The sequence below is a fragment of the Crocodylus siamensis genome, chromosome 1 (genome assembly GCF_052110815.1).
Source record: "Crocodylus siamensis isolate JL-2025a chromosome 1, ASM5211081v1, whole genome shotgun sequence".
Classification (NCBI taxonomy): domain Eukaryota; kingdom Metazoa; phylum Chordata; order Crocodylia; family Crocodylidae; genus Crocodylus; species Crocodylus siamensis.
The window spans coordinates 175,578,903-175,594,681 of NC_143395.1; the positions used below are offsets into that span (position 1 = coordinate 175,578,903).

At 42.9% G+C, this 15,779-nt stretch overlaps 1 protein-coding gene across 1 annotated transcript in view; it reads left to right on the forward strand.

The window, feature by feature from the left end:
• The window catches only part of EML6 (EMAP like 6), a 324,512-nt gene that overhangs the window by 197,235 nt on the left and 111,498 nt on the right, over nt 1-15,779 (forward strand). The window contains exons 13-15 of the mRNA XM_090049525.1: nt 5,287-5,405; nt 6,354-6,540; nt 8,955-9,060. Coding sequence (XP_089905651.1) covers nt 5,287-5,405; nt 6,354-6,540; nt 8,955-9,060 — 412 coding nt within the window. The remainder of the gene's footprint in view (nt 1-5,286; nt 5,406-6,353; nt 6,541-8,954; nt 9,061-15,779) is intronic.

Genomic DNA, 15,779 nt, shown 5'->3' on the forward strand with positions numbered 1-15,779 from the left:
TAATGCAAGCTTGTGTGTGTCTCCAGTTTCACTGGGACAGGAAGACAGAACAGTGACTGCTCAGAGCTATTTGGAGCTAATCAACAAGTTGGTAAGCTGTTCAAGAAGAGTTTGAAGTAATGAAGAGAGGCTATTGTTTTGCTGATTGAGTGATGAACACTGTTATCAGCCCCCTGCTGGCTTGCTTGCCTGTCAGTTTGCTGCAGACAGTATAAAGAAGTGGGGAGGGAGATTGAAAAGCTCCATATCATCAACAGATGTATGCACTGCACCCTCCCCACTTGCCTCAGTGTGCTAGCAAGAAGATGGGGTTCTGGACTTCAGCAAGGCCTTTCACACTGCTTCGCACCCCATCCTCGTTAAAAAACTAGGCGACTGTGGCACTGATGCCTACACAGTCAGATGGATTGCAGATTGGCAGAAGGGTCATACTCAGAGGGTGGTGGTGGATGGGTCATATTCGACCTGGGGGGGGAAGTGGGCAATGGAGTCCCCCAGGGCTTGGTCCTTGGGCCCGCACTGTTCAATTTCTTTATCAGCGATTTGGACAACGGGGTGAAAAGCAACCTATTTAAATTTGCTGATGATACCAAGATTTGGGGTGAGGTGAGCACGCTAGTAGGGAGGGAAAGACTGCAGCAAGACCTGGATAGGTTACAGGGCTGGGCTAGCCAAAACAGGATGTGTTTCAATACTGACAAGTGCAGGGTGCTGCACTTGGGCAGTAGGAACCAGCAGCACACTTATAAGATGGGAAACTCCCTTCTTGAGAGCACGGAGGCAGAAAGGGATCTTGGAGTCATTATTGACTCCAAGATAAACATGGGCCAACAATGCGAGGTCATGGTTGGCAGGGCTAACCGGACCTTGTCACGCATCCACAGGTGCATCTCAAACAGGGCCAAGGAGGTGATCCTCCACATCTACATGACACTGGTCAGGCCACAGCTGGAGTACTGTATCCAGTTCTGTGCACCCCATTTCAGGAAGGATGTGGACAACATTGAGAGGGTCCAGAGGAGGGCCGCTCGCATGATCCGGGGACAACAGGGCAGACCCTACAATGAGAGACTGCGGGACCTGAACCTGTTCAGCCTTCACAAGAGATGGCTGAGGGGGGACCTGGTGACCATCTATAACCTCACTAGGGGGGACCAGAAGGGTTTGGGAGAGACTTTGTTTCCCCTAGTGCCTCCTGGCATAACAAGGAATAACGGCCACAAGTTGTTGGAGAGTAGGTTTAGGTTAAACATCTGTAAGAACTACTGTACAGTCAGGGTGGCTAGGATCTGGAACCCACTTCCAAGGAAAGTGGTGCTGGCTTCTACGCTGGGGGTCTTTAAGAAGAGGCTTGAAGCCTACCTGGCTGGAGTCATTTGAGCCCAGTTTTTCTCCTGTCCAGGCAGGGGGTCGGACTTGAAGATCTACAAGATCCCTTCCAACCCTAATTCTATGATTCTATGAACACTCCTGCCCCTTGAGCAGCAAGCAGGGAAAAGCCTGGGATGGTGCAGGCAGACCTCCCTAATCAGAACATCCTGCCGGGATCTGGCCACACCCTGTCCCTCCCCCCCATCCCTCAGCTCATCACTATGCAAAGGAAGGAATGGCTGCTTTAGCACCCCCCCCACCCCTCCACCCCAGCTTCTATCCTGAGCCACTGCAGACATATGCCTGAATTTCCTTAGTGCAGAGAGAATGTCTGCCTGGTTACAAACTGGGTCAGCCTAGCAAGGTTAGACTAACCTGCAAAGATTGAATCAATTCATGATCAGGCCTTTTTAATGTTTGTCCCTAGCCCTAGAGGTTAGTTCCCATCTATCTGCCCAACTGACCACCCAGATGCCTAGTCCACTGACTTGCCACACCTTTGATGTTGCTATTTTCAGTGTAGATCCTCAGCCTGGTCAGAGGGAAATAACTTCATTTGCCTCTTCCTGCCTGCCTCAAAGTGCTCCCTTTCCAGGCCCTTATAGCTGTCTCATCTTGGACTCCCACACCTTCTACCAAATCAGTCTCCAAGCCTTAGCACCCCAAATCAGGTCACCCAGTGAATCCAGCCCAAAGTAGTCCATCCAATCCCAGATCAGTTCTAAGCAACTCGTCAGCTCCCAGTAGTTGAATGTGGCACTCCTTTAGAGTAGTACAGCCTCCCCTCTCCCCTCACAGCTACCCCATGCCTCTCAGTCAAATCACAATCCATCAAATTTCACTTCCCACTCCAGCCTCTCACCAGGCCTTCCTAAACACAGCTGAGCTTCTCAGTTAAGGTTCTGGGATCCAGCTTTACCAGCTACACCTGATAGGAGCTTCTTAGGGCTGTGTGAAGCTTTGGTCCTTGATTCAATTTGGTGAAGATTTGCCCCAATTCGGTGGCCAAATCTCCAAATCTGAATTGAATCAGGAGACCCTATAATTTCTCCAAATCAACTTGGAATCCTTTGAATCAATTTGGAGAGATTCAGAAACATTCAGTGATTCAGACATAGACACAGCTTTAAATGTTTTTTCTATATACCTCAAGGTACCAGGCGACTCATAAATGCTGCAATGGTGGGGTGTATGGAGCATCCCACAGGAGTGCAGGGGGCTCCCCAGTGCACTCGGCAGCAGACTCAGAAGTGAGCCAGAAGCACTTCCAGGTCCACCAGAGAGCGCACAGGGGGCCCCCCATGCCACCCCGGCTAGTGACTGATGTCACCTGAGTCTGGGGGGGGGCACCTGGGGTCCCCCTCTGGCTGAATGCTGAGCCAGGGAGGTGCAGGGGGGCCCTCAGCTCACTCCCTGGTGGACCCAGAAGTGGATCAGAAGTAGTTCCAGTCCACTTCTGGGTTTGCCACTGAGCATGTGCCCCTCATGCTTCTTTGGGATGCTTCATCTGTCCAAGCACCTCAGCATTCACAAGCCATGTGTGGTACCTCGAGGCATGTAGAAAAAACATTTAAAGCTGCATCTATGGCTGAATTGCTGATTCTCTGAATCAGCATCGAATCTTCAGATTTGGCCAAATCGAATTGGGGACAGTGATCTGAATCAACAAATTGAATCACTGTCCCTGATTTGGGCTGAATCTGAATTGAATACAGCCCATTTCACACACCACTAGAACTCCTCTCCCATCCACTACCAGGACTTTCTGCTAAGCACATCCTGCTACTTGGGTTATACAGTCCAGTAGGAGCAGTGCTTCCAATCTCAGCCATCGGCCTTAAATGCACAGCTCCCTCTACTTCTTACTTTTCCGCTCTCAGTATTAGGGCTAGGGGTCTCCCATTACAATGTGTATAGTATTGTTTCCATTTTAGAACCCAGCATTCATAACCTTATGCATTGTTTCCATCAGGAGGAGAAACTGATAATGAAGTCAAATAATCAGGATGCAATACAATGTCCTGTCCAAGGCATAACAGGCAAATTCAGAACCCAGAGCAGTGGCAGTGGCAGTAGCTGAACTAGCAGTGGTGTCCACTGCCAATCTTGTGCTCCCTCTCAGTCAGCACCTGGGGCTGGTACCCCATTTGTCCACCCCTAGTTACGCTACTGCATCTCTAATACAGTAGGAATCAATCAAAAGAAAGACTTTATTTACAGTCCCAAGCCTCTTTTCAGTCACTATTCATCTATAAAGTCCTCTCTCTTGGCTTTTCTCATAGACTCATGCTACAACTACTTTTCTTGCTTTCTCCTTGATTTTCTCACTCCTTCTCTCTACCTCTCTGAAGATTGCTGCATTATTTTGCTCCTAGGCACATATACCTCTACAAAAAGTAGCCCACCTTCTGCATTTGCATTCATCCCCAGTGAAATCCCTTTGCTGACACTTCTTAGCTTCCAGTTACCTCTATATGTGGCCCTTGTTTTGGGAAGTGGTTTTTATTATTTCAGCTTAATCCAAAAGGGAATTTAACTACTACAGATATTTATCTAGAATGAAGGGTGTCTGTTACCCTGTAGTATGTATACATCACAATATTATTTTAATTTAGCTTAATATTTTAATGATTTAATTACATAGTCTCATGCTTAATTTTCCATGTGTGACCCTTTGCTTTATGTACTATGCACTATTCAGATCAGTTCTTTGAAAAGAGAATTACCTGTTTCCTCATAGGCTTTTGTATGGTGTTCTTCGCTGCAGTAACAGAGTGCTAAGCAAACATCAATTAAATTATCTTTACACTTCATTGGAGTTGAGGAGATTGTACTATCTTCATTTTGCAGATGAGGAGCTGTGGAACAGTAACTGACATCAGAAATGTCCATGTTTTGTGCCCAGTTTGAGACGCACAGGAACTAATTTCTCAGAGTCCTTAGCATTAAATATAGTACTTTTAAATTCAAAGTACAGCTCTCCATGGATTTCAGTTGAAGTTGTCAGTGAAAATGATACAGAGACTCCTCCAGTGCTTAGGATTCTTTTTATCCATAATATACACTGTTTAATGGTAGCGTCCTTTGTAAAATTGTGGAGGTGGTGCTTAAATCAGATAAGACAAACATATATTCAGTGCAGCACTTTCTAGCACTAGGTAAAATGTCTAGAAGTTCTGTTTGTTTGGGCAACCAGAATTTCAAATACTTACCTGAATGTATGTGAACCTCAGTGTAGTGAAATTTCTAGCAATCAGATTAGAATTAGTTGTTTTTTGCAAGAAATTTTTATTCTCTCCACTTAGACTAAAATCAAGAAATGCAGATAGAGAGAAATAATTTAAAGCCATGTTTTAGCATTCTAGTGGATTTACTTGATGGCAGCCTCGACATGGCTTCAAAAGCTATCATCTCCAGTACATATCTAAGAGATTTACATGTTTAATCATTTGTATCTTTAGTGCATGGATAAAAAGGTAATGCTATTTCAGGATTCTGGTGATATTTGCAGATTATGTAACCTCTGAGCTCACTGCATATATCATAGAATGCCTTGATGGAATTTGTTCATTATCGTGTATAGTTTAAGTACCTATATTAACAAATCAAGTATGACGTTGAGAAAAAAATTAAAGAGTTGCTAATACTAAAAATCATTTTCAGTAGATAACATATACCACAGAAAACATTTCAATTAAGAAGGCCCTGATTCCATCAATGTCCTATACCATTACATCTCCCTGCAAAAATCACGTCATTATCTTGAACTCTATAGGGAAGGGGCAGTGATGACTTAGGCATTTTATTGGTTTAGAACTAAGAATTACAATTAAAAATGGTTAAGGAACCTGGTCCAAATGTATTTATATTAAGGAAACTAATGATGTGTAATTAAGTTTAACTGTTATTCTTTAGGTTTACAAAGAAGATCTACCTCAGCTGAAACAACAAAGTAAAGAAAAAAACCATTCAGTGCCCTTCCTTAAAAGAGAGAGAGCGCCTGAAGACAGTTTAAAATTGCAGTTTATACATGGGTATAGTAACTATTAAGTAACGGTTCTTGGACTTTTTGTCTTTTGTAAACCATAAGCTAATGAAAAGCAGTGTTTCTAGAAAAAAAATTGTTTTCTTCCCTATTCAACTGAATAGGACAGTGCCTAAACAAACACACAGAATACTTATGTATTAACAGCTTGACCATTTTATTTTGAAATATTTGACATAAAATATTCTACTGCTTTGCCTACAGTTTAATTACATGACCTAACCCTTACTGTAGTAAAAATTGGAGTATCAGATATAAATTTCTTTTATTTTCAAGTTTTCATTAAAGAAGAGGTAAAATTAAAACTGTATCAATATAGCTAAATAATATCTTTATATTATTTTAAGTAAAGCCACCTTTTAAACTAGCAGCTGATTACCTGATATGTTCTGGAACAATGAGTATTTTCATTAGCTGGATTACTTGCTTGTAGTTGTTATAATTGCTTAAGGAATGTATGATAGGTTTGCAGCAGAACCCAAGACCATGCATAACTTTTCTGGGCATAATTTCATATGAACTTGAACTTCATCTGTACCATATGGCACCTGTAGTTCCTCATGATTTTGTCATAAAATCAGATCAATCTTGGATTAATTTTTGGTTCAGATTAATCCTGAAACTTAAAATGAAACTGGAGAGACAGCCCTATGTGTGTAAAGAAAACAGTTACAAAATCAATGCAAAGAAAGTGATGGAGTTTCACACAACTCTAGTTGCTAATAATTATGTATTACATGTAAGCTTTTTCAATGGATGTAGTCAGCCTGTATATATGATATTGTTATGCAACCAAAGTTTATATCACAGCTTCATGCTTTGTGAATGGCTTTTCAACCTAATGTTACATTGTTTGCACACCTAGATAGTTTTCCCCTGAAGCATGGAAATATTTTTGATATAGTCTTTGACATTGCTTGCTTTATATTTATTTCAGTTACAGAGGCTATGACTGTCGCAATAATTTGTTCTACACACAAACTGGAGAGGTAGTTTACCATATTGCAGCTGTTGCTGTTGTGTACAATAGGCAACAACACACCCAAAGACTGTATCTTGGTCACGATGATGACATCCTCAGCCTAGCCATCCATCCAGTGAAGGACTATGTTGCTACTGGACAGGTGTGTATCTACAAGTCACACTGGGCAAAAAATGAGGGGATTCTCTTATGATTTGTATATATGGCATCAAAGAAGCTTGAGTATCTTTATCACCATGGATTCTGCTTTTCCCTGATAAAAAAATCGCAAATTCTCTGATTAAAAACCCAAAATCCATGATTAAAATGAAAGCCACTATGTATATAGGTATCAGTTGAACACAATAGTTTATTGATATATTTATAATTTTAAAGCAATTTGGAAGCCATACTAAATACATACACATAATAAAGTAAATTACTAAATACATACACATTTTTTGGTATTTGATTTTGGGGTTTTTTATCATGGAAAATCAGAGCTCCTCCTGCCCCCTTAACTTATAGAACACGGGTCCTGGCCCCTCACTCCCAAGCCACAAGCCCCAGGCCCTGCTCTTGCCCCTCCCTCCGCCCAGACATCGCCATTGCAGCAGGGCAGAGTGGGGCCGCACAGGGAAGCTCCTTGCTGCTGTGAGCTCTGCACTGCCCTGGCAGTGTGTCTCTACCTGTCCAGCAGTAGCGGGGGGACAACCCTGTACCACTGTCCCCACTGCTGCCACACGGGCAGGGAATGTGTCACCAGGACAGCATGGGGCTTGCAGTGGCAGGAAGCTTCCCCACGCAGCTCCACTGTGCCCTGCTGTACTGGATCACACCCACTAGGCTGTGGAGCTCATGGGAGAGGGCAGCATGGTGGGGAGCTCAAGCTCACCCGTACCCTGCCCACAGATCAGGGAGACCTGGGGGCACAGGTCCCCGTGCCCCCACAGGAGTGCAGGCAGCGGTGGGAAGCCAGCCCCGCCCCCGCCCTCTGGATGAGCTGCCTGTGGCCCTGACCTGCTCCCCGCTGGGGCCCTGCAGCTATGCATTCTGGCCCCGGGCCCCAAGCCTCATCCACCACCTGGCTGGGCAGCACCCCAGCCCCAGCTCTGCCCAACTCCCTCCCTCCCTCCCTATGGAGGCCTCAGTCTCCACCCCTGCCAGATATAGCTGCAGGAGCTGCTCTCTAGGTTGCCTGGCTGCCATGTACGTATACACGCACATGACACCCCATGCCTGACTGCCTTTCTCCCACTCCCCCCCAGCTCCTTACAGGCTGGAACTCTACCAGCCTGCAGAAAGCTCTTTGCAAAAGTGCAAAATCCACGGGTTTCTTCGTTAAAATGAGAAATCTGTGCTGTCCTTAGGTAAAGAGGGAAATCCATGTTTTTCTCTGTTTTCCCATGAGACTCAGAAAACCCAGATCCCTGTTTTTCACATGGAGGAACACTTTCCTGCTTGGAAAACCACAGATTAACTATTTTGCCACCTAAATAGCTTCTTAACTGCAATGAGGAAAGCAGTAATGGAAAGCCCACTATTCCATTATTCCTAGAAAATGGCAAATCTGGTGTCAAAACAGAAATCAAGTAAAAGACTTTCCTGATCTAAAAGCTCACATTTCTGAGCAAGATGCTTAGGCAAAACTGAGTGAAAAGAGGTGATAGAGCAAAATGGCAGCTGGTAAAGCTAGTAAAGAGGAAGTTGCTAGCTAGAGGAATCAGTCATGTACAAGATAAGGGACAAGATGAGAGTTTGGTGGTGTGGATAGAAAGGAGAAGTCATCTCTTGGAAATGTTCCAAGAAGTGGCAATATTCAGACTCAACCTCTGAAAATGAACAAGAGAAGAAAGACTGGGTGATAATTTAGGGGGAAGCATAAGTCTTACATGTGGGGTTTATGGTTTGTTTTTAAAGTCAGGGGCCAAGTGGGACAAAAATACACTTATACACAGAGAAGAAGGAACCTGATGATATTGAAGCACAAAGGTCATGACACTAGAAGAAAAAGATTAGAAGGGTTGGAGGAGAGTAAGAAAAAAAGGTCAACATCAATGGCAGAGAAGAAGCATCAGAAGGACAAAAAAAAAAGTGAATTTGTAGACGGAATTAGCACTGCATTGGGACATTAGAACCATGAGAACATCATAAGAACAAGACAAAAGAGAACAAGTACAAAGAAGAAAATTCTGAGTTTGAACTAGGAAAGGGTATTAGCATAATGCATCTTATAATGGGAAAGAGGGGAAAAAGGAGTCAGGAATTGGGCATGGAGTGGGTGACTCTGATGAAGTAGAGCAGGAGAGAACAAAGCAGGGAAGGAGAGACAGGAGGCCTGAATATTGACAAAAATCATAGAAAGTTCAGGTCACAGGGCAATGAGGCAGGAGATGGGGTGATCAGGAGGAAGAAACAGCAATGGAAAAACTCAGGAGAAAAGGCCTTGGTGAAGATTGAGTGGGAAGGGCTTTTGGGGTTTTGGGTTTTTTTAGAGTTTTGAAAACGAAATAGTGTTGGTTGTTGATAGTGGTATGTTAGGCTGAAAACAGATACTTGGTTATTTCTCTGATTTAGGTTGGAAGAGATGCTGCTATTCATGTATGGGATACCCAGACACTAAAGTGTTTATCATTGCTGAAAGGCCAGCATCAAAGAGGAGTGTGTACCCTGGATTTTTCAGGTAAGCAACAACACAGCCACTGGCAAATTAAAAAGTAGTCAATAATTAAAAAATAGTCATTCAGTCTAAAATTTAAATGAATTTTGTTGTGTGCATAAAACCTCCTTTTTATAACAGAGAAGTTTCAAAAGGGTACTGTACAAGCCTCTGAGCAGGTTTGTGTATGGAGACTACATAAAGGGCCTTTTTCTCACTGAAACTGGGTTGTTATATTTAGTCCCTATCTTGCCAAGTTATTGGCAGAAATAGAGTGCACTGGAGTGCACAAGCCGCAGAAGATTGCACTTGAGAAGCAAGCCAGTTTATTCAAAGAAAAAATAGGCCAGATGCTCTTACTTACACAAACAGTCCTTAGAAAACCCTGTACTTCTCTGAGCTCCAGCATATAATATCAAGAACGCAATTAGCGCACTCCATTCAGTTGCTGAGTCCAAGATGGCATGAAGATTTAGGAACAGACAAAATAGTCACCTAGGCTAAGCACAGACAGGCAAAAAGCCCAAGGCTGAATCAATTCAGTCTTTGCAGGTTAATTTAAGCGGCACAGATTGAGCCAATAAGCAAGTGAACAGACATTCACTTTTGATTCCAGAAATGCAGCCACATGCCTGCGGTGGCCCAGGCTAGAAGCTGGGGGTTGCTAGAGCAGACCTCCCTGCTCAGCTGGAACAGACAACTTAGGCCAAAGCTAGCCCACCCACCCTGCAAAGAGGACTTTGCAAGGGAAGTGCAAAGCATCCTGGGATGCTCAGGGACTGGGAGTTAACTTGAGTCTGGAGAGGATTTGGGAAGAAGTTCAATAAGCTGATCTACCTTAAATCAGTTAAATCTGATACTACATCCATCCAGGTTTATCTTAAACTGGTTTCAGCCATTTTGAAAGCAGTTTATGTGCAGTGAACTTCTGTTGTGTTACAGATTTGAACCGGTTTCCAGTCACTGATACTAGTTTATGTTTCATTTCTGTCCCTAGCCCTAGAGTACATCAGTGAGAGGGAGGTGCAATGTTTATGCTAAGTCAGTTCCCAGTTGTGATTAGTTTAGCTGTGAGTCTGAGGCAGAGGGCAGTACAGCACCCAGTTGTCTTTTGCTTCTTTTACATATTTTTTCTGAGATGGGCATGGACTGATTGGGTCGCATGGCTTCTTGGAAGGTAATTCATGGGATTAAAGATCAGAAGAAAAATATTCAGATGCACATGTATACTTTTTATATATTTATAAAAAATATAAGACTATGTCTAAAATGTATGTGTGCATATATACACACAGATATGCCCATTATTGTTTATTATTTTAAAAATGAAAGATTATGTATGGAGGGAAGATGTTTCCTATGCTTTTGTGTACTCAAAGCTTTGTACCATTTTACATAAAAAGTAAAAATTGTATCTGCCCTTCATGTCATAACAGGACAAAGTACTATTCCATAGTCTATTGGCAATTGTACGGGGACAGTGTTTATGAGAACTTTGCTCTTGATCCCAAAAAATAAGCTCAGCACAAAATTAAGTAATATTCCTTTAATACAGGAATACATTGCAGTTGATATAGGGTACAGTTTTCAAAATAAGTGATTTAGGAGCTTGAGGTCCACTTTCAAAAGTGACTTGTATCAGGGGCATTACATATACAGCCTATGGAGTTCCATTATCTGGCCGCTGGGTCCAGTGTTGAACCACACACTTCTTGCAGCATACGCTGGATCAACCCCATGCACAGAGCCCAGGATATGTGCCATATGTAGCATGCACCCCAGTCAGCCTGTGACCTGCACTATTCATGGCACCCACCCCAGCCATTTGGGGACATGCACCACATGCGATGCCTGCTCTAGTCAGTCCTGGACACTTGCCACACACAGCACCCACTCTTGCTGGTCTGGGGTGCATGCTGCACATCCCTCTTCTTCTCCCCCAGCCATTCTGGGGTGGATGCTGTGTGCAGCATGTGTCCTGGACTGACCAGAATGGCATACATCCCAGACTGGCTCCACATAGGTGCTGCATGTGGCACAATCTGTGACCAGCCAGAGCAAGTGCTGCATGCTCTGGATCCAGCATATGCAGAGGAAGGAAGGAGTGGAGCCATGGATCTGACTTAGCCTGCAGCATCAGCCACATGCCATTCATCTGGCCCATGGACCGGCCTCACACTACTCATCTGGCATGGAAGCCACATGAGTTTGACACCCCTGACTTAGATAATTAAACATCAGGATACTCTGATTTTTTTTAAATGTTGCCCATCATCATCTAATTATAGGTTAAGGGTTAAATCCAATAAGGATTTAAATGTCTAAAAGCAAGGTGTTGAAGTGTTGAATTTTTGAATTGTTAAAGTGTAGTCCAGAATGCTATCAGGGGGCCGTACTCCACTTACATTGCATGGGGAAAGGGATGCATTTCAAAGTGGAATCAAAAACAATGTCCTGAGCTGGGACCTGCTTACAGTCAGTGGACACCGGTGGCTTGGAGCTAGCTGAGGACAGGGATGCAAGCCCACTCCTCAGGAGCCTCACTGAGGGGCTACAAGGTTCCATGGCATAACCATTGCTCAGGAAGGAAAGTGCCAATGCCCTTTCTTTCAAAAAAAGGAGCAGAAATCACTCTAAAAAAAAAATACTACAGCAGGAAGAGATGGTCAACCAGCTTCCAGTGTAACAACTTACTGATTAAAGTGGTGGCCTGTGCACTGGGAGGTGCAGGTTCAATTCTCTGTACCTCAAAGAAGTCAAACCAGTCACTTCCCATGAGAAGATCCTTATTTCCAAGGTATTGCCTTTTCTGGATATAGAGGTGCACCCTTCACCCCTCCTTGCTGAAATTATGCCACTATGCTGAAAACAGCCAGGGCCCTCCCAATACCCTTTTTGTATTCTACATTAAATTGTCATTGGATAAAAGACATAAACTGTTTTAGGACCTGGAACTGGAATCTGGGTTTCCCAGAGATAGGTACTAAGCTCAGTACTGAGTGGGTGCATCTACACATGTGCTTTACTGAGGAGTTGAGTAATTAGCTGCACAGTAAAGTGTCACCATCTACACATGTGCCAGGATCAGGGTGCAGTAAATGAATTAATGCTGCCATAGGATAGTACTGCCCGGGACAAGTATTATCCTACAGTGGGAGTGATTTATGCCACCGCAAGGCACATGTAGATCGCGACTGGGGCTGGCTGGAACATGAGGGTGCTACTGTGTGGGGGCTGCCCACCACTGAGCCCAACACTGTAGCACCCTTGAGCCCCAGCCAGCCCCTCTGCTGCCCAATGCTGCCACCCAGAGCAGTGTTCCCTTTACGCCGCACGGTGTTCACAGCCGCACAGGTGCACTCAAGGCATGCTGCCAGGTGCACCTGCGTAGCCATGCACACCACACAGTTTAGAGGGAACGCTGATCTGGAGCCCTTGCCAGTCCAGGGCTGCTCCACCCTAGCTCAATATGCTGCAGTCCCAGGTGCACATGTAAACACTGTGCCAGGAAGCAATAAATTCCAATGCAAACTTTATTTCTTTGCCCTAATTGCATTTGTAGATGCACCCAGTGAGTACTCAGCAAGTGCTCACCCTTGCTCAGAAGTGTGATCCAAATTCGCTCAGGAAGATGCATAGCAGCCCTGTTCTCTTAGTGGGCATTTCAGTGCACCCCCAGAGACCAACCTTCAAGAGTAAATTGGATGCTTATCTTGCTGGGATCCCATGACCCCAGCTGACTTCCTGCCCTTTGGGCAGGGGGCTGGACTCGATGATCTCCCGAGGTCCCTTCCAGCCCTGATGTCTATGTCTATGAAATCTAATCCTCCATGTACAGTTGCATAACTCTCCTATTCTAAGGATGGTCAGCCTTTCTTGACCCTAATCCACTCCAGGAAGCCCATAGTTCTCTTCTATCAGTGGGGAACACTTACACACCATGTAATATCTAGGGTCTGTCTCACTAAGGAGACTTCTACATCGATTGAAAATGGAGAAGGGCCCATTCCTCTTCTGGCCTGGGAATGAGGGCATTTTTCTGGGAAGCTGAAACTGTGGGTTCAAAGCCCCCTATGGCTGAAGGGAGCCTACAACTCAGATCTTCAATTTTGTGGGAAAGTACCCTAACTCTTAATGGTATCTAGGCCCTCCTCCTCTTCATGGTCTTTCTAGAATTAAGGGTTTGGGGACATATGCAGAAATTAGGCACTCTTCCAGGTGGATTAGGATTGCAAGAGAGTTTAAGAGGAGTCTGATGCCTCAGCACATGCGCTAGCCCAAAATGGAGATGCGTAAGCATCTAGACATCCTAGTGGTTTGGTGGCTGTTGTACAAGGTGAATAAAGATCATGTTTATTGATTTGGGCATCTTAGAGATAGATTAGGAATTGGCCCATTGTGTCCAAATTATTCTTTATGTTAAAGCTATTTTATACCACACTTGAAGTATAAATAGGCCTTTAAATTAATCAGATACATTTTATTGGTGATGGCTGAACTGTTCTTTGGGGGTTTTTTATAACTTTTTTTGTACATGTGGGTCACATCCATATAAGCAGAGGTTTGCAGTTTGTGATGCCACAAACCACATGTGGTAAAATGTTAAAATGTGACATTCTGCAGATTTTGCTACCAGGATTTCCTGGTAGCAAAAACCACCTACAGAAACAAAAGTGGCACAAAGCACACAAAACAAGTGTGCACAAGGCTGTCCAGAGCAATGCAGAGGTGCTGGCCCCAACCTCCAGCTTTCACTGGCTGAAGAGCCAGGAGGAGCCAGGCAAGGGCAGTTTGTCTGTTGCAGGACAATTTGTCCCACAACAAAGCACATGTTCAGGGGTATGCACTGAAGCAATTTGTGCTCCTGCTTATCTGGATGCAGGCCTGAAATATGTTGTGATTAGATACCGTTTCTTTCATAATTTCCTCTACAAATGTGAAAATAGTTAATTATACTATTTATCAAAATGGCTAGGTTATGGTAATGGAATATGGAACTTCTCATATCTTGCTTACTAGTTCAGAGCCAACATCATGACCAAAAGTCATCATTAACTCTGATCACCCTTAGTGGCTCTAAAATAGTAGCTTTAGTCCACTTCCTAGGTTGTATATTCCAACTGGAACTATAACAGGCCCCTTTAAAAGTGTGGCTAACTGTTATATAGTGCCTTGTCTGTAGTGTGAAAATTAAATCTAATTTCCTAAACTCAATTCTGTAAATCATAGCAAGAAGACCAAAAATTAAATGAGCCTGAAGATGGAGTAACTGTTGCCTCAAAGGATGAGATATATTACAGGAAAATTGTAGAAGCTCACACTACCCTGATCATGTTTTTGTTTCTGATACTTACAGAATTTTTTTTCTATCTAGCAGTTTTCATGAGCATTAAAAACTGAATTTATAACAATACAGCACTTCAAAAATTATAGGAAGTTGAAGTCATAAAATCAGTCACCTTTTTTTTCCAGTGGAAGCATGATACAGAGATCCACATCACACCTCACCAAAACAATACCTGCAGGAAGGGTGGGCTTCTGGAGACTAATATTCCATCATGATTTTTTAGAATTTTCTCCAAAATCATGCTTTCGTGGTAGGATGTCTGGAAAAAGCCCTTTGTCCCTTTTGGAAAAAGCAGTGGTCCTGCCCCAAATCTCCCAAGATTTGAAGGAGGCGATAGCTGCCTATAACCCCATACCACCCCCAAAACTCTGGTGAGATGGTTGTAATGGAGTCACACTACCATGACATCTCTACTTCTACTACCTATAGGTGATCACACCCCTTTTAAGGGGTTTCCACACTATGACCCAGTCTAGCCGCTTCCTCTCCCCCATGAACTGCTGGGTCACAAGGAGGGGAAGCTGTGTTATTATTCTTTATTCACTAAACAGCATAACCATTAATATTAAGGTTAACTTAAAATGAATGGAAATCAAAGTATTTCCCTTTTACCATAGCTAGTCTATTCTACTTTATGAATGTACCAGAAATGTATTAAGGATTACAAAAAAAGAAAAGTACATTTATTTTAAAATCAATAGGAGGGCTATAACTGTTAATGAAAGTGTGTTTTCATTTGTCAATATTTACATGCTTCTAAACTTTAATGAGCATCAAAGATACTTTAAATGTGTGTGTTTTACTTCAACTGAAGTAAGGATTTTCTTGTTCTTTTTACATAGAAATATCAATATTTTATGTAAACTTAAAACATGAACTTGGAGCTTGCCTTATATGATAGACCTTAATAAAACATAAAAAACCCAAAATAATCATAGCTGTTATCCCATTAATACTTTACGCCTTGATTCTACAAACGTGTTTGGAGACATGCATCTCATCACTATACTGACTGCTTTGATCCTATGTAAGTAAAGGTAGTACAAATACTAGTTTTTTTCTTGAATTAGTTTCAAGTCATGTTACTCTGGCTCTTGGTATTATCCTTACATTCACACAATGTTTGTGTATGCCCTCTAGTGGCTAATTTAACACATGTAATTTTCTATGGCTATTAACCAGAAAATATATAACGTATTTTATACTTATTTTATGCTTCATATGTGCAGTTAAAATCCTGTCCTTTTCTTACTAAAATTTATAATATCTTTTTTTATATTAACTGTACTTTCTTTTAGCACCTATTTTACACATTGAAAAATTATTTTATAAGAATATTTAAGCCATTTTTTCTTAAAGAAATAAAACATATTATGCCATAGTAAATGTTTTCATG